The 23,864-nt window shown below is 42.5% G+C and overlaps 1 protein-coding gene across 3 annotated transcripts in view; it reads left to right on the plus strand.

The window, feature by feature from the left end:
* TRMT11 (tRNA methyltransferase 11 homolog) overlaps window positions 1–23,864 on the plus strand; it is a 139,489-nt gene that overhangs the window by 64,655 nt on the left and 50,970 nt on the right. For all 3 annotated transcript variants that reach the window (XM_073627208.1, XM_073627209.1, XM_073627210.1), the window contains 2 exons: window positions 18,563–18,643; window positions 22,661–22,825. In XM_073627208.1, the coding sequence (XP_073483309.1) occupies window positions 18,563–18,643; window positions 22,661–22,825 (246 nt within the window). The remainder of the gene's footprint in view (window positions 1–18,562; window positions 18,644–22,660; window positions 22,826–23,864) is intronic.

Below are 23,864 nucleotides of genomic sequence, written 5' to 3' on the forward strand. Positions count from 1 at the left end.
CCCATGTGAAATTGTACTGATCGGATCGTGATTAACTGGTGAGAAAGAAGTAGAGGGAAAAAAAGGGGAGCGGGTCACTGGCACTGCAGGATAGAGTAATAGAGCACATCAAGCATTTTGGTCTAAGAGGACTGTACCTTCATCAGAAAATTTGAACATATTCCAGCAAATACACGTGCTAAAATAAAGCTCTTGCTGGTTTACGGGCAGAAAGGACAATGTCCTCAATATTATTTACCTCCTCCACCCTCGTCAACCACATGGAAACAAAGGGTGGGTGCGGGTCTCCATCTCATGGTGATACTGGTTTTGGCGGCATTAGGAGATGACGTATAATGGATTTTTTCTAGGTTTTAACTGCCATATTAAAGACATGCAGAAGGAAGAAGGCAGGGTCAATCAGGAGAGTATGATCAGTACATTTCTGAGATATCCTTGGGACTTCCGACCATTAATGTGATAACTTCGGACAAGACCAAAAATTATGCAGCATGTTCTCCCTTTCCACCTGGCAATGCCAGCAACAATCCATGACAGTCGGGAAGTACTTGTGAAGCACCGCTGGTGTACGGTACCACCTGGTGGGACTTTTAAAGCTGTTTTCCTGTATCCGCGTGCAAATAGAGGACTTCAGGGCAAAACGAACGATACAGCACTGTTGCTCTTCTGTAAATTCCCTGTCCAGCTAGTTTTCCCATTTCTGTAAATGGGAAAGCCATATGAAAAGGCTTGTCTTGAAGTCTGGGAGGGGAAATGCGGATTGCCTATAATGGAAAAAAGAGGATAACAGTCAGAGGACATGCATGTGTTGGTACATATGTATGTGTATATCTTTAACGTGGGACCCAATTGGGTGAGGTTTCAGAAAAGCAGGCAATTCCCCGTAATACCAGGCAGCCCTGCCTAGTGGGACTGAGCTCTGTGCCTGCTCAATCTGTGGCCAGAGCTTTAATTCAGAATGACAGCACCAATCAATGATACCTCACAGATTTGCGGCTTGGTGGTATATTTGGACGTCCGGTGTAGCCAGCCCTCCATGTTTGGGTAAACAACAGGAGGTGTTTTTGAAGTCTCGGCCTATGTGAGCTTTTTATTAACCTTTTTTAAATAAACGTTACCATGGATTTTATACTATTGGAAGCACTTGGCTCTTCCTTTTCTTTCTCTTTCCATATACAGTGCATCCAGAAAGTATTCACAGCGCTTCACTTTTTCCACATTTTGTTATGTTACAGCTTTATTCAAAAATAGACTAAATTCATTATTTTCCTCAAAATTCTACAATCAATACCCCATAATGACAATGTGAAATAAGATTGTTTGAAATTTTTGCTAATTTATTAAAAAGAAAAAAATCACATGTGCATAAGTATTCACAGCCTTTGCCATGACACTCAAGAGAGAGAGGGGATACTTAGATTAATCGTTAATCGTTAATTGAGAGTAATTAGCAATTGTTTCAAGGAGCTAAGAGATTACATTTGAAGAGGTCGACTTAGGACTAGTTAGGAGGGTGCTAGGCCTGGGGTGTCTAGCCAAGGTTGCCATATTTTATAAAACGTATTAGCAGCGTTTCTATGTTGATACATTAGCTTTTCTTTAATAAGAATGTTATTTACCTGCTCAATCAACTGTTTTGTTGTTGTTTCGGTGATGGCCATAAACGAGCTATCTGCTTACGGGTAAAAAATTCCTCATCAGCCGCTCCTAGTAAGCAAGTAACTGGGTGTAACGGAACAGTGATTTGATAAACAGACGATATGATATCGGTTACAGCTTTCCAAAATCTGAAGAGTTTGGGGCAGTGCCACAGCAAATGTATGAGGTCCCCGCTAGCTCCCTTACATTTGGGGCACAGAGGGGACTCCCTCCTACCCCATCTGTGAAGCATCACCGGAGTATGGTAGGTTCTGTGCAGGATGAATAGCTGAGAGTTCATGTACGAGTGTGAGACTAAGATGGCTGGCATATACTGCAAACAATTCCCAGTCCTCACCCCAAATCTCGTCATGGTCTTGTTCCCACCTACATCTACACGGTAGTCTAGCTGCATCCCCTGTCCTTGAGGAGAGAGTACTATATATCTGTGAGATCATGCCTCTTTTATTCTGTGTGGTGAGTATGTCAGTTATTAAAGGATGTTCTATGAGTTCTAACCTGGACTGTTGTACCTGTGATTGTAAAGCATGCCGAAGTTGGAGATATCAATTGAAATGGTGTTTTGGGAGTATGTACAGTAGCTGAGGTGCCCACGCCAACTTTATAAGGTTGGCTCTACCGGTGACTGAAATAGGCAGCTTACACCAGGCAGTGCATTTAATTGTTGTTTAGTAAGGATAGGGAGTAAGTTAAGAGTTAGATACCTGTAAGTGTCTGGAGTGACCTGAACCCCCAAATACTTAAAGGAGGAGACAATCTGGAGAGACTGGACACAGTTTGGTAAGGAGGCTGGCAGCTCATCCAGAAGCAGGAGAGCTGACTACATAAACTTTCCAGTTTATGGAGAAGCCAGAAAAGGTACTGAATTGTGTTAATAGGAGTGAATATAGGAGAGTGTCCTCTGCATTTAACAAGATTTTATCCTCTGCAGGGCCTCCTATAGATCCAGATATCAATGGCGACACTCTCACAGTCTCTGCCAAAGGTTCCAGGGCCAATGCGTACAACAGGGGCGAAAATGGGCACCCCTGTCTCGTGCCTCTGTGCAGACGGAAAGGGTCAGAGAGATCACCATTAATGCGTAGCCTAGCAGTGGGATTCGTGTAGAGCAACTTGACCAATCTGATGAAATTATCCCCTAATCCAAACCTCCCCAGGACCTCCCACAGGTACGACCACTAAACGCTGTCCATAGCTTTGGCAGCATTGAGTGGTAGCACCGCCCGATTGCCAGGGTTATTCCCCGGGATCTGCAGGTTGAGGAATAAACACCTTATGTTTTTACGCTGTTGACCTAGAGGAAATAAACCCTGGCTGATCATGGTGAATGAGTTTTTGAAAGACAGACGCTAGACAAGTAGCCAATACTCTGGCGAAATGTTTCACGTCCGCCGTTAACAATGAAATGGGCCTGTAGGAATGCGGAAGGAGAGAGTCTTTGCCTGGCTTAAAGGGGTTCTAAACCCTCGTGTTTTTTCACCTTAATGCATCCTGGAAATATCAGTGTGTAAATGGATAGAAAACTGGCTAAAAGACAGTAGTGGTTAATGATTCTTACTCTGAATGGTCTAAGGTTATCAGTGGTGTACCCTAAGGTTCAGTGCTGGGACCCTTACTTTTTAATATCTTTATAAATGATATAGGGTCTGGGATCGAAAGTAACATTTCTGTCTTTGCAGATGACACTAAGCTATGCAGTGGAATAATGTCCTTACAGAATGTCTCCAATTTACAAGCCGACCTCAATGCACTGTCTAATTGGGCGACTATGTGGCAGATGAGGTTTAATGTTGAGAAATGTAAAGTTATGCACTTGGGGGCTAAGAATATGCATGCATCATATATGCTAGGGGGAGTACAACTGGGGGAATCCGTGGTGGAGAAGGATCTGGGGGTTTTGGTAGATCATAAGCTCAATAATAGCATGCAATGCCAAGCTGCGGTTTTCAAAGCGAGCAAAGTCCTTTCTTGTATTAAGAGAGATATTGACTCTAGAGAGAGAGATATAATTTTGCCCCTGTTCAAATCATTAGTAAGACCTCATCTGGAATATGCAGTTCAGTTTTGGGCACCAGTTCTCAAAAAGGATATCGGGGAACTGGAGAAAGTGCAGAGAAGGGCAACCAAACTGATAAGAGGCATGGAGGAGCTCAGCTATGAGGAAAGATTAGAGGAACTGAATTTATTCACTCTTGAGAAGAGGAGAATAAGGGGGGATATGATCAACATGTTCAAATATATAAGGGGTCCATATAGTGAACTTGGTGATGTTGTTCTCTTTACGGTCAACCCAGAGGACACGGGGGCACTCTTTACGTCTAGAGGAAAAGAGATTTCATCTCCAAATACGCAAAGGTTTCTTCACAGTAAGAGCTGTGGAAATGTGGAATAGACTCCCGCCAGAGGTGGTTCTGGCCAGCTCAGTAGATTGCTTTAAGAAAGGCCTGGATACTTTCCTAAATGTACATAATATAACTGGGTACTAACATTTATAGATAAAATTGATCCAGGGAAAATCCGATTGCCTCTTGGGGGATCAGGAAGGAATTTTTTCCCCTGCTGAAGGAAATTGGAGCATGCTCTGCTGGGGTTTTTTGCCTTCCTTTGGTTCAACTGAGGGTATAAAATTGGGTATATTGGATTGTACGATATTTTTTATTTTATTGTTTTTAAAGTTGAACTGGATGGACTTTTGTCTTTTTTCAACCTGACTAACTATGTAACTACTATGTAACTATGAAAACCCGTTCCAGACTGGGGCGAAGGATCATCTTCCAAAAGGACAACGACCCTAAGCACACAGCCAAGCTAACAAAAGAGTGGCTAAGGGACAACTATGTCCTTGAATGGCCCAGCCAGAGCCCATTCTTGAACCCGATTGAACATCTCTGGATAGATCAGAAAATGACTGTGCACCAACGCTCCCCATCCAACCTGATGGTGCTTGAGAGGTCCTGCAAAGAAGAATGTGAGAAACTGCCCAAAAATAGGTGTGCCAAGCTTATAGCATTATACTCAAAAAGACTTGAGATTGTAATTTGTGCCAAAGGTGCTTCAACAAAGTATTGAGCAAAGACTGAATACTTTTATGTACATGTTTTTTTTTTTTTTTTTTAATAAATTTGCAAAGATTTAAAAAAAACTTATTTCACGTTGTCATTATATGGGGTATTTGTAGAATTTTAAGGAAAATAATGAATTTAATCAATTTTGGAATAAGTTTGTAACCTAACATGTGGAAAAAGTGAAGCGATGTGAATAGTTTTCCGGATGCACTGTATGTGAGACTGTTGGTGATATTGAAAGGGAGACACGGTGGAGGCCATTTTCTAGGATGCCTGTAACATTCTTGCACATTTTGGCCACTCAGCAAATGGAATTCCTGCATGAACCTTTATTTTATGATTTTCACTTTACAATAACACCTTAACTTATTCATTCTTTACAATATGTATGTTTGTGTACAATTAGCTTTACACTTGCTCTTTGGGTCTGATGGACAACAAATTGTTCTGGGCGCTTGGTTTTGGAGATCAACGCATTTGCATAGTAGCAGCATTAACAGACTCAGAAACTGCAAAAAATGTTAATGGATTAAGCAGTTTCACCAAAGATATCATTAATGCCGCGTACACACTAGCGGAATGTCCGACAGAAAAAGTCTGACGGAAGCTTTTCATCGTATATTCCGATCGTGTATATGCCTCATCGAACTTTTTTTTTTAGAAAATTCTGACGGACCTAGAAATAGAAAATGTTCTAAATATTTCCGACGGAACCAATTCCTATCGGGAAACCCGCTCGTCTGTATGCTGTTCCGAGGGACCAAAAATGACGCATGCTCTGAAGCAAGTACGAGATGGAAGCTATTGACTACTGGCTATTGAACTTCCTTTTTCTAGTCCCGTCGTACGTGTTGTACGTCACCGCGTTCTTGACGGTTGGACTTTGGTTTGACCGTGTGTAGGCAAGACCGCTTGAATGGAATTCCGTCGGAGTTCCGTCGGAGAAACCTTCGGAGTTTATTCTGGCGGCAAAACTGGTCGTGTGTACAGGGCATTAGAGTTGTTCCTTAACTGTTCCTTAAAGCTGAACTTCAGGCAGACAGCTAAATGCTTTACAGGTCATAGAAATTATATTTCTGTCCAGACATTTTGGAGATTTACCCAGCCTTGTCAGACAGCACAGCCGGCCTGGTGCCCTGCTTTTCTGTACTACAGTAACATCAATACACCACCTTACCCACAGCCTGTGATTGGACAATGAGGCAGCAACAGCACACTGATGGTCTCATCCCTCTGCTTCTTCCCCTTCCAGCAGGTTGCTTGTGCACGATGCACACCTGGGCTACCCCTTTAAAAATACATTAAATATCTTTAACTGAATAACCAGCTACATTCAAGTTTTTATCTAGTATATGTAATATTTAGGTCACTGCAAGACCCCAAATATTTGTTAATTTTACCTTGGAGCATAAAAAAATACATATTGTATGTTGTACACCTGGCTGGCCACAAGAGGGCAGTTTTGTACAATAAGTGTAATAAATCTTGGAAGTCAGCAAAGGTGTAATAGTCTCATTATTTGATTCTGCGAAGACCAGTACGTAGAGCAAGTATCACAAATTAATATAATTGGAGGACTTGAAGCATCGTTGCTCAGTTTCACACACTAGACCTAATAAGACACATTTTACAGATGTGCCTTATATGCATATTTATTTGAAATAATCTTTCTTAATATAATCGTAAGAGCATTACTTAATAAAAACGATGTGTATTCTATATTTATATATTTGTTAAGTCTCACATAAGCAGTTATATGTAAGTAAGACAATATTGGATACGTTTACACTTATTTGCTGTCGATCTTTCAAGTACACCTCTCATCAGCTCATTATATCTTTTTATTTCCTTTAACAGAAATATAGATGTAAACATATTTGTCAGCACCTATGTTATGTATTAATCACAAAGACATAAAATGTTATGAGTATATCTGGGTGGGCCTCTTTTTTTTTTTTTCTGTGGCTATAGTGTTAGCAGCAGATGACTGACCAAAATGTCTAAAAAACAAGCAGATTTAAAGTTGTTACTGTGTTGTTGTGCATTCAGGTTTCCCAAATATTTAAACAGTTTCCCTTTTTTACTTTATTAACACTGTTTGTAAGTTTGAGTCAAGAAATTACATTTTATATACATGTTTTGTTATGACATGTATTTAAAGCTGGAAGAAAGAAAACGATTTGTACTGCCCATATAGTCTGTTCATTTCTTTTATCTTTATAGCCCGTGCTGAAAAAAATGACAGCGGGAAACAGAAAGTTTGCTATTGACACTACAGACACAAACCTTTCTTCTGATTATTGTACGTAAGCTTCAACAGGCCTCATTAATCAAAAGGTCTGAGGAAAGCAACGTTCCAAGCAATCTGTCACCTCACAGCAACTAGATTTTTCTTGCTCGGTATAGAGGGAGAATGAAAGTGACTATTATATTATTACTTCGCTGTACCCTGTGGTTGCTTATAAAAACAAAAAACAAAAAAAAACAGGAAATAAAATGTGATTTTAATTTCCTCCTTAGACAGCCCATAGATGATTCGATTTGCTTTCCTTCTATCACGGGGTGGAAGGAAAGAAAATAGCTTGATTCCCCCTTCAACACAGTCAGTGTTGATGGGGGAATCCCTATTGTGTTCTGCCGCTGGGGGCGGGGGGTGGGGTTTGCCGTCAGTAATTGCCAGTGAAAAATCAGACAGGCTGGTTGTACCGAAGTCCATGGGTACAATCAGCCTGCCCATACATGGATCGAAATTTGTCTGTTCCTTGCTAATCCGGCTGAATTTCAATCCATTAATGGCTTTTATAATGTACTCTACTGCATACAGTAGAACTGTTTTCTAAAGCTGTCTGGAGTTCAGTTTTAAACAACAAGTAAATAAGCTTATCAGGTGTCAGTTATGTAGATTTTATTTTAATTTAAAGCAGAGCTCCACTCAAAAGGGGAAGTTCTTTAAGCACTCTCCCCCCCTTCCTATGCCACATATGGCATGTTATTTTTTTGGAGGGGGGGTGGCTACCTAGTTTTGACAGGTACCTGCTCCCCCTTCTCCTCGGACCACCTAGGCAATCCAAGCAGAAGTTCACCTCTGACCCCCCCCCCATCCCCCCCCCCGCGCAATCTTCTGGGACTGGCCACAGGTCTCAGAAGATTGCCCAAACATTTAGGAGGCGCAACACAACTCGCGCATGTGGAGTATGCACCCAGCTGTGAAGCCGCATGCTGTCACAGTTGGGTGCCCACAGTTGTAATGCCGGCGCCGCGGACAGGAGAGGGAGAGAATCGATGGTAAGGGCGGCCACATCGCTGGATCCTGGGACAGGTGAGTGTGTTTATTGAAAGTCAGTAGCTACTTTTTTGTAGCTGCTGACTTTTAATAAACACAAAAAATGACTGGAACTCCGCTTTAAGTAGTTTTCATTAAACAATTGTTTTTGTGATTACAGTTACAGCAAAACATTCCTTCTTTCATTAACCTTCCCATCTTCCTTCCCATACCTTAATAAAGAGACAATTCAGTTAAAGTACTCGTGTTCTTATCTGTGCTATTTGTCAGAAGCTAGATGGTTGGTGCATGGATTTATAAGGTCATGTAGATAATAGCTACCCAAGTTTATGTGGCAAAAAAAGATAAAGCCCTGGTTTAAGAGATAAAAGCGAATGAGAGGCATATAACTATTGCTGCTATACCATTACTCATGTAGAAAGGGTGCATGGCAAACAAAACCCTCACTAACTAAAAGATATTGATAAGATAGAATGAGTCCCAAAATAACAAAGGAAAGTCCAAGACTGAGCTTATAAAGTATTATTTATTAAGTAGTTGATGCTTGGAACAGACTTCCATCAGCGATAGTCAGTCAACAGTAAGTAAATGTAAACATGCTTGGGGAAAAACATAGTTCTATGCTTGGGCAAAAAAATAAAAAAGGTGCAGACTTCATTGACCAGTCTGCTGTTCCTTTTGTCACACTTCTATGTTTCTAGCGTTGAGAGTTTAGGATACAGGAGCTTAATAAAGAGGGGGTGTGAGTGGTAGGGGTGCAGATTGTTATTAACAAAAAAATAAAATACCATCCTCCAAGGATGCACCCTTTTCAGGGAGGAATATACCCCAGTTGGTATACCAAGGTAGGTTTATAAACTTCCTGGTATTCAAGGGGCTACAGCCATGAGCTTGGTATTGAGGTGTATAGCCTGTGATCGGGGTGGCTCTATAGTCTGCCCCATCAATTTTATGGGGCCCTGATCTGTGCTTGATTAGCTGAAGTGGTGTGCAGGGGAGACATTGGAAGTCTAATAGACCTTTGCTGTCTTCATAAAGTGGACCTGTCACCTACCAATGCTGTAACCCAGAGGGCTTGTGAGAGCCAATAAGTAAAAAAAATATACATGTTTAAAAAATTAGAAATTATATATAATAAAAAAATAATGTAAAAGCACCCCTGTTGCCCCCTATCGCCCCAATGCAAACATGCATGCATCTACACACATTGGGGGGGAGTAGACAGTGATTATCACTAGAGGCTACAGTAGCCACTTGCGATAATCGCACGAGAGTCCAGCAGGCTGGTTGTACCCAAGTTTATCGATCAATCAGCTTGGCACATTCAGCCTGTCCATTAACGGTCCGAATCTCGGTTGGTTCCTGCGGAACCAGTCGAGATTCGAACCGTGTATGTTGGCCTTAGGTTCGCAGTTCCAAAGGCAGATGAGGCTATAATTGGGACAAAGCAAGGGGTGTCTGGGAGAGTCTTTTGGAAGAAATAGGCTCTAGAGCATTGAAGGCCTTAAGGAAGTGGTGCATGAGCATTGTTATGAATGTTTTGAAGTAATTGAAGTTTAGACCATTGGGACACTGATACCTAGAATGAATGCCATTCTGGAGTTCTTCAGTAGCCAAGGGACTTTCAAGCTGAGTGCAAACATCAAATAGTAGAGAAGGGAGTCCACAGTTTTGTAAGTGTGGAAGGAGTTGTTTGCTGTGTGTTAAGTTGGAGTGGAAGGTTATAGGGGAAGCTATAGTGATGTTTAAAAGAAGCGTAAGGTGATATGAGTTATATATGATTGCACTCTGCATAAACTCAATTTTTTCCTTATGTTAATTGCCAAATTCATAAGCCTCCTTAATCGTATGGTACAGGACACAGGCTAAGTATTCATAGACCCTGAGTTATAGCCTCTTATCTTCAGGTGATTGGACACTAGAAGGCTATTACGGATGTGTTCTTTGGGCACTTCCCCTATAACCCTACCCCACTCCGTGTCATAGAGAGATGGACCTCTTTTACCTTGTGGAGAAATCACTCCTAGCCTAACTAGTTTATTATTTTATTTAAAAATTCTTCAGTGATCTCTGCAATCAACATTTTCAGTGTCCTCTAATACAACTATAGAAGCAGTGCATCCAGATCAATGCAACCTCGGTAAAATCATTCTCCCATACTCAGACCTTGAGTATTGCCTGTAATGTTGATCGGGCACTAGATCCTGCATGTGCGCTTCCCTGGCACATGGTGCAATGTGTGTAGACAGCTGCAGGGTGCTATACAGGTCCAGGTCTGCTTCCTCTCGCCCTTTCACCACAAGGACTTCACTACAGGACAGTTTACACTCTATATTCCGTACACTACTCCGTGAGAAGCCCACAGGAAAATACCCTCATCTGGAGCTATGGGGGAAAACGCACCAAAGTGGAACCATGGCAAAATCTCAGATGGAACCATGGCAAAATCTCAGATGAACATTCGCTCGGATGAAGGCCTGCAGTACACTTAACCTTAGATGATGCTTCCCTTGCACACAAGAGCAGGATTTGATATCAACACCTGTTTCCGACTCTGATTTCATTTCAGGCCTGCAGCAGGCGGCCTACCTGACAAAAGCAGATATTTCTGCATCTACTGTATGTCATAATTTCTGGGACAGCTAATGGATTTTTTTACAGCCATCTCTCTCCAGGGCTACAGAATGCCAAACCCCTTCTCTAGCTTCCCTGTCTCTACCTGAGTCAGATCCCAATATGCCTGACCTTGATGAGGTGAATGAAGAGGACACAGATGCATTGTTATAGGAGGCTGTGGATGCTGACTAATGTGGATATGCTCACTTCTGCTGTGTGCAAAAGCCCTAGTATTGTCGCACTTGATTCTCTTGTGTCTCGCCATGACCCTTTGAGTACAAAGAGACCTGAAATATTCAAAAAGACAGTCCCTGTTCATGAACAAACAGAATAGGAAGGCTATGACAGTTGGATCACTTCAGAGATTTTTTTTCACTCCTCCAAAAGTCTTTACCGAACTCTATCCAGTGAAAAAAAATGTAATGAAAAAGTAGTCTGTTGCTGTAGTTCAGGGTTCTCCAAACTTTGGTCCTCCAGTTGTTCAGGAACTACATTTCCCATCATGCTTAGTCATGTCTGTGAATTTCAGAGTTTTACAATGCCTCATGGGACATGTAGTTCCGCAACAGCTGGAGGGCCGTAGTTTGGAGATCCCTGCTGTAGTTAATCCTGCAGTCTCACTCCATTAATTGAAGGTATTTCTTCATTCAAAGATTCTACTGTTAGAAAGTTTGAGACACTTTTAAAGGCTCTCTTTACTCTTGCAGGCCCAGCTCTGCAGCCAGCTCTCGCTGCAATTTTAGTATGTCAAACTGCAGCTAACTGTACTAGGGCAATGTGCAACACAATCCTGAGAAGCCCAAAGAAATTACAGCAATTACCTTTTTGCTCTGCTCTTTTGCGAGGATGCCCTAGAATAGCGATGGCGAACCCATGGCACACGTTCCACAGCTGGCATGCAGAACCCTCTCTGTGGGCACGCAAGCTATACTCGGAAAAAGAACGCACACTGATCAGCCATAGAACTACATAGCGGGTGCCAGCCACTGCCCACACGCTGTAATCCTCCCCCGCCCCCTCCGCATGAGGGAACACGTACAGCAGCTGCAGGAGTGAGAAGTGCAGCGGTGCTGTGACAAGGGGGGAAATGAGTGCGGGCTGTCAGTTTATTTCCCCCTCTCACCCCTTTTTGTCAGGCAGCATGGGACAGGGACAGAGCAGTGCTTGCAGGGATTGCTGCCCGCCCTGATTCCTCCTGCCTCCTCACTGCCTGCAGCCAGGGACCCATGAGGATCCAGGACAAGTGCACCATGGGACATGTAGTCCCGGAAGACTATGGCTCCATTTTAATTAATTAAAGGACAACTACAGCCCCAGCATGCCCTGTGAAGGGTGAGCGGAGTGTGGAGGCAAGAGTGAGAGGGTGCTGAGGTGGTTCAGAAGGGCCCAAGCCACAATAGTCCCTGGAATTGAACCATCTAGAGAGGAGCGAGAGAAAGGTGAGGAGGGCAATCACAGGCCCCAACAAAAAGAGTAGCTGCTGCCACGCACACGAACACTGGACGCTGGAGCCGGGTGAGTGCTGAACTGACTGCAATCCCTCTTGGGGTGGGCGATCATCACCAATGTTGGCACTTTGAAATAAATAAGTTGGTTTTGTGTTGCAGTTTGGGCACTTCACTTGCGCAGAATCTACGAGCTCAAAGCTCAGACAGCTGTGGCTGCCTGTAAAAAATCCCTCACACGTATGCCCTTTCAAGGCAGACATCTTTTCTGGGAATCAATCAATTCATAAAAGATGTCACGGTAGTAGAAGATTTTCCTGCCACAGTGTCAGATTCCAAACCCACCCCCCTGCTCAGGAGCCTCTTCCAAACTCAGAGCACCTAACCGCTCTACCCAAACTTCATCTTCAAAACCTTCAGCCATTACTTTTGGTCCAATACTTGGCCCACAAAGCCCAACAAGTCTTCCGCAAAACCCTCTTCGCAATGAAGGGGTGCCCTGATTCACAGGACTGGGGGGAGGGGATGCATACTCTGTCTCTGGGTCACAGACATTCCAGACTGTGGGTTCAATCTGTGGTTTAATAGGGATACTAAATAGAATTGGAAAGTGGAAACTCTACCCCCTTAACGCTTTCTTGACTCAATCAACCAAAAACTACCCAAGGACGGTCAAATCTGCAGAATGCCCTGAATCATCTAATCTCAGGGAGTAGTTCTGCAAGTACCTCCAAAAGACAGATTCAAAGACTTGTATTTAAACCAGTTCATGGTTCCAAATCTGAAATAGAGTATTCATCCTATTGTGGACCTAAAACCTCTCAATAAACACCTTCAAATTCCAAAATTTTACCTAAAATCCACATGATTGGCTATTGCCTCTCTGAGACAAGGGGGGTACCTAGAGTTTGTAGACATCCAAGATGCCTATCTGTATATTCCCATTTATATTCCTATTTATCCACTTCAGCATTTTCTGTGCTTTACAGTGGCAGTCATTTCCAATTTGGCCTATCTTCTGCTGCCAGAGTATTCATAAAGGTCCTAGCACCTCTTTTTGCCCTTCTCAGAACTCAGGGCATACAGGTCACAGGTTATCTTTGACTTTCTTCTAAAGGACTTAGCTCCCTATCAGCTGTCTACAAACAATCATAGGACAATTCAGATGCTCAAGGCTTTCGGTTGGGTGATCAGTTTCTGAAAATCTGATCGCCAGCCTTCTGTTCGCTTAGAATACTTGGGTCTGGTCCTGGAAACATCCCAAGCAAGTCTTCCCATCAGAGAAGAAAATTCTTTCTTTCAGAGGTCATGCTCGACAATGGAGATCAAAGAGAGATCCCACAGTGAGATTCTCAATGAGAGTTCTAAGCTGCATGGTAGCCTCCTTTGTGGTTGTACCACTTGCCCAATTTTATTTGAGACCACTTCATTACATTTTTTTTTATCTGGAACACAGGTGCTCTTTCTCTCTAATTACCCCTGCTCCTATCCAGCCAGGCATGGAATTCCCTAACTTGTGGATACCTAGCCCAGCTTTAGCCCAGCTTTAGCAACAGGGAAGCCTTTCCTTCTTTATCACTGGTAAGTGATAACGGATGCCAGTCTTTCAGGCTGGGAAGGAGTGTTCCAGTTTCTCACAGTCCTGGGAATATCGTTACCAGTGGAATTCAAGCTCCCCTTCAACATCCTGGAGCTCAGAGCAATAAGGATGGCTTTGCAACACTGTACCCCCCCCTGCAAGGAAACCCAATCAGGGTGCATTCAGACAGAGCCAGGGCTGTGTCCTACCTCAACCACCAAGGGGGCACCAGGAGTCATGCAGGCTTGAAGGAAGCAGGCCAGATAATCTCATGGATGAGGACTGTCTGTCCAGTGATCTCTGCAGTCCACATCCCAGAAATGGACAACTGGAATGCACATTATCTCAGACACCACCACCTGAATCAAGGGAAATGGGTCCTTCAGTCAGACATCTTCAACCTGATATGTCAAAGATGGGGGGCTCTGAATGTGGACATCTGGGCCCCATATTCAACAACAAACCTCTACAGTCTACTTTTCTATTTCACAAGATAGGGCAGAAGGTTGTGATTTGCATTGCACAAAACTGGTCCAAAAGAACCTGCTACACAGACATAGTGTACACGCCCATAGTAAATGGGGCGTAAGGTAATTGGACTGTACAATATCACTTTGGGAATTTTCAGTAGCGCGGGGGACGTTGGCCATGTCCTTAGGAGGACCCTCATAACTGGTAACAATTCAGTCTAGAAGTAAACCAGGAGATCATGGCCCAGGCCAGGGCTAAATGTCATAAAAAAAAAAGACTGGGCTGCTTACATTTTCATTTTAACTGACTTGAGTGGTGACAAGATGGGGACAGTGTAAATCCGTTTATACTTAGATTTGTTATTGGCTACAGCTGAATCGCATTTAGCGTTTTCAGACCTGTGTTTTTGGATAGCAGTATCTGGCATATAAATATCCCTTCCTCCCTCCCCTCCCCTCTTTTTACCATTTTCCAGTGATACTTTCTACATCTTTCATCCTATGATGAACCACTTCCAATAATGGCTGTTTTCCGGTGTCCTGTCTCCTAATTTGAATAGCTTACTTGTAAGTAAAATAGAGACTATGTTAGTCCGATATTAAATTTCTTATTTTAAATTGATGTGTAGTCATTGGGCCCCGTTATATGTACATAAATTGTTTGTATATATATTTCTTTAGGCATACTCTCCGCCAGGTCCCTCTTATTGTCCCCTGCAGCTATTTACTGTGATCTCTGTTTTTGAGGCCTTGCTCCGGAGGCGTGTAGCATTCCTGGTGAATTGCAGGTATCTTACCATCTTTGGATAGCCTGGTTGGGGTATTTTTTGGCACCCTGTGGTGTGGGTGGGCTCCTTGGGACTACTTTGGGTGGTGGGGGGTAGTCTGCCCGGACAGCTTGCAAACATATGGATATATATACTTTTCTGTACTTTAGTGTATCAATTGTTCTAAAGCATTTATTGATTGTTATATTTTTCTTCATAGAAAGCTCTGTAGAGCTTTAGGTATCAAACAACTGTCCTTGAAGAAGCCAATACTGGCGAAACATGTCGGGCAACTGAATACCCACTCACTGAACTGGCCGCCACAATCATCAGGCCAAGTCATGTGAAATATTTTTGCTACAGAATTGATTTTCGAATTTTCCGCACACCTTGTCTATGTGATTTTCATGTCTAATTTTATTGATTTTTGTTAAATAAATATAATTTTTTACTTTTAAGTTTTGTATTCTGTTTCTCTTGGCACTGCCATAATCCCTATATTTCTTCCCCCTCCAATTTGATTTTCAAACTATTGGGATGAGGTGTCATATTACACCAAGGGTTGCTCAGCCAGACTTTAAATTTAGGTTTTCTTCTAAGATTGCCCTGTATTTGGCTCCATGCATCTTCCCATCATCTCTGACTAGCTTTCCTGTCCCTGCTGCAGAAAAGGTGTGTTCAGGGTGAGGTGCAATTAGTTTTCCGCCACACATAGCGTTTTGCTTTTAGGCCAAAAAGTTTCATTTTGGTCTCATTTAACCAGAGTACCTTCTTCCACATGTTTGCTGTGTCCTTCACATGGCTTCTCATAAAATGCAAATGGGACTACTTATGGCTTTTATTCAACAATGTCTTTCGTCTTGCCACGCTTACATAAAGGCCAGATTTGTGCAGGGCACGACTAACAGTTGTCCTGTGGACAGATTTTCCCACCGGAGCTGTGGATCTCTGCAGCTCCTCCAGAGTTACCATGGGCCTCTTGGCTGCTCTGATTTAATGCTCTCCTTGTCCGGTCTGTCAGTTTAGGTGGATGGCCATGTCTTGGTAGGTTTGCAGTTGTGCCATACTCTTTCCATTTTCAGATGATGGATTAAACAGTGCTCCATGAGATGTTCAAAGCTTGGGATTTTTTTTTATAACCTAACCCTGTTTTAAATTTCTCCACAACTTTATCCCTGACCTGTCTGGTGTGTTACTTGGCCTTCATGATGCGGTTTGTTCACTAAGGGTCTCTAACAAACCTCTGAGGGTTTTGCAGAACAGCTGTATTTATACCGAGATTAAATTACACACAGGAAGACTCTATTTACTAATTAGGTGAATTCTGAAGGCCATTGCTTCCACTAGATTTTAGTTAGGGGTATCAGAGTAAAGGGGGCAGAATACAAATGCACACCAAACTTTTCATATATTTATTTGTAAATTTGTAGATCTGAAAACCATGTATTTTCCTTCCACTTAACAATTATGTGCCACTTTGTGTTCGTCTATCACAGTGATGGCGAACCTTGGCACCCCAGATGTTTTGGAACTACATTTCCCATGATGCTCATGCACTCTGCAGTGTAGTTGAGCATCATGGGAAATGTAGTTCCAAAACATCTGGGGTGCCAAGGTTCGCCATCACTGGTCTATCACATAAAATCCCAATAAAATACATTTATTTTTTTGGTTGTACCATGACAGCGTGGAAAAGGGGTATGAATACTATTTCAAGGCACTGTATAGTAGGCTGTTTAAGAGTTTAGGTAATATAGCAATGCTATTTAGGATGGATACCGGATCCTGGAATGATGTGAGTCATCCCCTGATATGAATCCGCAAGCTGCGGATGGGTCATTGGTGTGTGGGAATACGTTGCCTTATTGCTGAGTTAAGTAGGCAGAACAAAAGGCGAAAGCTGTCATTAAATGCCTAAAAGATATAATTTGCATGCATAGTTCAGTCCTCATTGGCAGCTGGGCATCTCAGAATTTGGCCAGAAGCCATCTCTCCTCACAGGGAAGTTGAGGTATAGGTCTTGGTTGCTAAATCCATTTTCTTAGTTGTACAGAAAGCCTCTCTGACTGCTGCCTCTAGTCTGATTCTCTTGCTCTGGGCACTCCATCCCTTCGGTCTGCCCTCCTGTGTCTTTTTCTGACTTTGCTTTTGCGGTTGATACTCTGCCTGTGGAGGGACGAGCTAGACTGTAAAAATTCCCCCTCTTATTCTGATCAGGGTGAAACCCTAGCTTCATCTTAACAAATCACTTCATTCACCACCATCTAGAGCTTTCGCTGTGGTACTATGCTATGTGGTAAACAGCTTGGAGATGTTCTTTGACTGATTTCCAGGATGATCCCCCAATCCATCCTTTGGCTTAAATTCTTGTCTAAGAAGTTCCTAAAACAGCTGCTGTTTGAGGGAGAATATTTTTTGGTCCTTCCTTTGACAAGTACATTAAGGAGATTACAGGGAGTTAGAGAACTCTCCAGCCCCAGAAAAAGAAGGCTGCACTCCTGCAGGTAGAATTTCTGAGACTTGGAAAAGTTCCTTTTATCCCTCTCAGGACTCCAAGTGCAGGTCTGGAACACACTTTCCAAGTGCTTGACTCACGGTTGTGACACATTAGTTCCATTCAAAATCTCCATTTGTCAAAGAAAAAAAAACATATTCTGGAGGCTTCCTACTGATCACTTTTAAGAGACGGCTGCAGTATGAACTTAGTCTAAGAAAACAGAATTTTTGACTTGCCAGTAAAATTAGTTCTTTGGAATACAGTAAAGGACACTGGATTCTCTCCTCTGTTCTTTAGGATCTCCCTATTGCTTGCTACAGAACTGAGGCTTGCATGGAGTGGGAGGGGTTAAGTGGGGGATGTCCCTGTAGCTTTCTTTTTTGCCAGTGCCTTGAAGGTAGCTTCATACAACCCATGGTTGAAGACTAAAGATCCTGTTCCCAATACTCTACTGCAAGAAACATATTTTTCCTGTAAGTTTAAAAACCCTTATATTGTGAATGTGACAGGCTAAGATGTGACTGGTTTACAATGGCATGCATAAGAGCACACTTTATTTTAAAGTAGAAATCTAGAAATACTAAAAATAAAATGTACATCCAATTCCATGAAAATGTACATCCAATTCCATGCTACAGCATCTATGTGACACTGCACCTTCCGCATGCTAGCTCTAAGACGGAAAACACAGTAACCACATGAGTGCTGATCGCTCAGTTGTCGGTCGAGTATTGCTCCGAGTAGAGAGCAGTTACATTCAGTCATTGCCCTCCGCTCTAATCCTTCAGTGTTCACTGGAGTGTCTGACTGGGGAGAATGCAAACATGGCTGGCTCCAGCTGTCTGCTGCGAGCTGAAAGGCAGGGCCACTTGTCATATTGCAGAAAGGTAAATTCCGATAATATTGTCATGATCTTTCCCGAGCCTGGAGTGACTGCCCCGTAAGCTGATAGCAGGCAGTAGCCTGCTATCAGCTGACTCTGGGTCACAGGTGAACAAAATTAAACCTACTCCCCCTCAAGCGAAGTACAGCTAAAAAGCTTTTGCCACATTTTATGTCTCTTCTAATACTTAATACTACAAAAAAGTGTACGTCTGCTTTACTTGTTTAATATATATACTGCAGTTTCAATAAATCAGTTATATCACATGTAGATGAGTCTGGATTATTATTTCTTTTAGGTGGTCTTTTGGTACCTTGTGCTCACTTTGGTGCTTATGTATGTGGCACGGAAATTGATTACAACACAACTCATGGTCGAGGTGAGTGACTACTTTCCGTTCAAAGTTATGTCTAAAAATAACAAGGTTTTTGTATCTTTTAAAATTCTGTGTATTTTCTGTGTGTAGCCCAAGCATAAGGAACAGCAATCCAAAATCTCTACTGACTTTTTAAATGTAAAAAAAAATGTAGATTTGAGAAGTCAGAGTTCTGATTACATAACTTTTTCAGAAGGGTGTCATTTAAAGGTGATTCAAAAATATACAAGAAGTGTAACCATTTTGTACATTGGGATAGTCCATGATATACATGGGTGATAACTCTTGTGTCCTATAGTGATGACAATGGCATGCGACGCCCATGAGTGCATCAGATGCTGAAAATTCTTGAAAGCAGCCACTGCCAATTGGAATAGTAAATGTTATTAATCATCTTTTGTAGGGTGCTGTGTGTGACAGTAACTTTAAAGTGGACCATAAATCAAAATGAAGATTTGCTATCTCATAGGGAGGACTTAGAAATATTTTTTGCGCCTAAGCAGTACCCTGAAAGATATTTTCATTTTTATTTAATTTATTGTCTTTTATTCCTCCTGAAAAATAACAGTGCACTTCCTGGTAAGCAAAGGCACTCCAGTGTCTACAGTATCATAGCTGTATTTTTTGCAGTGTGAGATCTAAGATACTTCACTTTCTGACTGCTAGTGTTAGGAGATTTGGGATGAGATTTGTTGATGTCAGTACTTTGCTGCCCACTGTTCTCCTTGCTGGAGGCTTTTACATAAGGAAGCAAAGCCCTGCCTCTACCATTATAGCTGCCTCACACATACAAACCGTGAAGAACAAGGCACGGCATGGTAAATCAGTAATGAGAGAAAGTTCAGCTGCTGGGAGACCATACGCAATACTAGTAATTGTCCTCTGTCCTTTTTGGGTGCAACTTCCAGAATCCGTTCCTTTTTTAACTGTTGCACAGATATGAATATGAGCCTTCAGGCAAGGTTTGGCAAATTCTTATTGTCAAATTTGGTGCTTCAGCTCCTAAGTTATTAACCACTTACCAACCGGCCCATAGCCGAATGACGGCTGCAGGACGGTTGGATAACTCTGGGAGGACGTACTATGACGTCCTCCCAGAATTCCCCTCTCGCGCGCCCCCTGGGGCGCGCACCCGAACACATCCGTGACCGCCAGGTCCAGAGGACCCGGCCCATCACGGATCCCGGTAAATGGCCGCTGATCGCAGCCGTTTACCATGTGACGGCGCGATCACATGTAAACAGACCGGCGTCATCTGATGACGCCGGTTCCTCTCCTCCCCTCCTGTGTACCAATCTGTACACTGTGGAGGAGAGGGAGATGGATGGCTGGCTGCAGCGCTGTGGGCTGGATGTGTAGTGCCCACAGCGCTGCACAGAGACATCCAGCCATCCATCCATCCATGCTCAGCCATCCCTACTACTATGCAATGCTGTGCAATACTCTGCAATACCCCCACAATACTCTGCAATGCTGTGCAATACTCTGCAATGCCCCCACAATACTCTGCAATGCTGTGCAATACTCTGCAATGCCCCCACAATACTCTGCAATGCTGTGCAATACTCTGCAATGCTGTGCAATACTCTGCAATACCCCCACAATACTCTGCAATGCTGTGCAATACTCTGCAATGCCCCCACAATACTCTGCAATGCTGTGCAATACTCTGCAATGCCCCCACAATACTCTGCAATGCCCCCACAATACTCTGCAATGCTGTGCAATACTCTGCAATGCCCCCACAATACTCTGCAATGCTGTGCAATACTCTGCAATGCTGTGCAATACTCTGCAATGCCCCCACAATACTCTGCAATGCCCCCACAATACTCTGCCATGCCCCCGCCATACTCTGCCATGCCCCCGCCATACTCTGCCATGCCCCCGCCATACTCTGCCATGCCCCCGCCATACTCTGCCATGCCCCCGCCATACTCCGCAATACCCCGCCATACTCCGCCATACTCCGCCATACCCCGCCATACCCCGCAATACCCTGCCATACCCCGCCATACTCTGCAATACCCCGCCATACTCCGCAATACCCCGCCATACATGTACATGTTATGTGGTAGAAATATTGTGTAAATGGACAACTTTGTGTTAAAAAAAAAAAAAGCGTTTTAACCACTTCCCGCCCGTCGGCCGTGATACAACATCCTTGACTTTGTGCGGGGATATCTGAATGATGGGTGAAGCTACAGGCATCATTCAGATATCATCTTTTTCAGCCGGCGATTCCCTACACCATGAGAATGATCATAGCAGCTGTTCCACTGCTTGATCGTTCTTACGGGAGGCGAGAGGGGATGTCCCCCCCTCCCGCGCTTCTACCGACTCACCGCTACGATCGAAGCCAGGATCGTTTTTTTTTTTTGTTTTTTTTTATTTCAGGCTTCCCAGCCTAGAGGTGAGATGTGGGGTCTTATTGACCCCATATCTCACTGTAAAGAGGACCTGTCATGCCATATTCCTATTACAAGGATGTTTATATTCCTTGTAATAGGAATAAAAGTGGTCCAAAATTTTTTTTTTTTGTAAAAAAAGCATCAAACTAAAATAAATAAAGTAAAATGAACAATAAAAAAAAAAAAATTTTTAAAGCGCCCCTGTCCCTGTGTGCTCGCATGCAGAAGCGAACGCATACGTAAGTCCCGCCCACATATGAAAACGGTATTCAAACCACACATGTGAGGTATCGCTGCGATCGGTAGATCGAGAGCAATAATTTTGGCCCTAGACCTCCTCTGTAACTCAAAACATGTAACCAGTAAAAAATTTTAAAGCGTCGCCTATGGGGATTTTTGAGTAGCAAAGTTTGGCGCCATTCCACAAGCGCGTGCAATTTTGAAAGGTGACATGTTGGGTATCTATTTACTCGGCGTAACTTCATCTTTCACATTATGCAAAAACATTAGGCTAACTTTACTGTTTTGGTTTTTGTAAAGCACAAAACAGTTTTTTTTTCCAAAAAAAACGCGTTAAAAAAATTGCTGCGCAAATACCGTGCGAGATAAAAAGTTGCAACGACCGCCATTGTATTCTCTAGGGTCTTTGCTAAAAAAACATATATATATAATGTTTTGGGGTTCTATGTAATTTTCTAGCTAATAAATGATGATTTTTACATGTAGGAGAGAAATGTCAGAATTGGCCTGGGCACTCCAGAACGCCTGAAGGTGCTCCCCTGCATGTTGGGCCTCTGTATGTGGCCACGCTGTGTAAAAGTCTCACACATGTGGTATCGCCATACTCGGGAGTAATAGCAGAATGTGTTTGCACTGCCATTCTGACCCATGTCCTCCATCCTGCTGACCCCATGCACTGCCTTTCTGACCCCTGTCCTCTGCCATGCTGACCCCTGTACACTGCCCTACAAACAAATGGCCTCTGTACACTGCCTTACAAACTATTGACCCTATTCACCTCCCATCCTCTGCCCTCCTGACATTTTTTACTGCACCCCTACATCAAACAATCTAGATCCAGCCCTGTTTAGCAGTAGTATTTGAGCGCTGTAGAATGTGAACTAATGTCTTCACACAGAGTTTTATAATTGAGCAAATTACCAACTTTAACCACTGCTGACATATTTGTGCTCCTTTTCTGTTCACGGCTTCTAAATATGAATCTGATTTGAGCATTAGGGTTTATGATTCCTGATGAGGCCAACAGTTAAATAATCACTTTATTTCTGTTTGTTTAATGTATGGAAAAAAATCTTTGCTGTGCAATTTTCAGTCTTGAGTGTTTGTCATGAACCGTACACAGTAATTATTACCAGAGCTATAGGAAAGCTTGCTGGAAACATTTATTGCATTAGGGCTTTGAAGAGCATGGTTGTATGTTTCAGACTATACTGGTATTAACAGAACATAGCTAATTTGATACTAGTCCTAGAAAACAGGTTGTTTTATGTCTTTTATTCAGTTATGCACTTGGGCATATTCATTCAGTGTTTATGATTCTTTGATACTTTTTCTTGGACTGCATGGTAATTAATAATGTTTTCACCAGGTAAAGCTACCAGAATGAACCAGAAGTGGCGTGGGCCCGATGAGAACATAAAAGCCAACCTACGGCAGTATGGCTTAGAAAAACACTATCTTGATGTCCTTGTATCTGATGCATCCAAGCCCATCTGGAGAAAAGGGCCATTATTTGATGCCATCATCACAGACCGTACGTCTGTAAAATACAAAGTAAAAAAATTAAGGATCAGGAGAGAAATGTTTAGGCTTGTTCAGAAAGGGAGGGCAAAAAAAGAAGACCTTTGTAAATGTATTTTCATTTCTAAGAGATTTGCAGAGGAACTGTTGTCTTTTTTTATTTAATTTTCCGGTCTTCAATATAACAATCAAAGAAAGAACCTGATTAGCTGAGCTGAAGTTCAAAATCTCTTTCAGAGTCATTGACTTTCATGAAACACATCAGGTGTCCCAAAACTTAAAGCCCAACATAGTTTTGCTTTTGGACAGAGTGGGATGGGTAAGAAGCTTTGTCAGGTTTTAAATGGTGCATGTGTCAAATTTTAACAGATATATTTTTTTCAACTGTTTTTTTTTTTTTAATTGTATGTATCCCAATAGAAGAGATTTAGACGAGATCTGTATTATAATCCCAGTTGGTCTGACACTTGTCATATAGGAAGGCTTCCCTAATGGGGACACAGACCACTATAAAATTTTGACAGAGGTACCCATTAGATATGTTTTATTGATACCCCCCCCCCCAATAGGAGAGATTTCTCTGCACTTCCTGTTCTGTGTGACACCTGTCAGGCAGGACATAAGAAATCTTTTAAATGGGGTACAGACAGTAATGAAAATCTGAAAGACATAATACCATACATCATACCATGCAGTACAGATTTCCTAAGCAATAAATAGGAGCAGGTGCATGGCTCAATAACAGAAACTCTAAACTGCAGGGAAAGCCAGCACTCACAATATAAAACCCAAGCGGAGAAATTTACTCAAGTTCCCATATCAGAAAAAGCATTGTTTTGGGAGAATGAAGGTCCCCTTTATCAAGGTGACAAACAGAACACAAGGGTGTGTGTATATCTGTGTGTGTGTATGTATGTGTATATATATATATGTATATATATATATTATACACATACACACGCACACAAATACCAATAGACAACTGATGCAAGATCAACTGACGGTCTCATTTGAATTTGCTGATGTCCCAGGGAGAATACCACAAAACCCAC

The sequence above is a fragment of the Aquarana catesbeiana genome, linkage group LG04, assembly GCF_042186555.1.
Source record: "Aquarana catesbeiana isolate 2022-GZ linkage group LG04, ASM4218655v1, whole genome shotgun sequence".
NCBI classification, from domain to species: domain Eukaryota; kingdom Metazoa; phylum Chordata; class Amphibia; order Anura; family Ranidae; genus Aquarana; species Aquarana catesbeiana.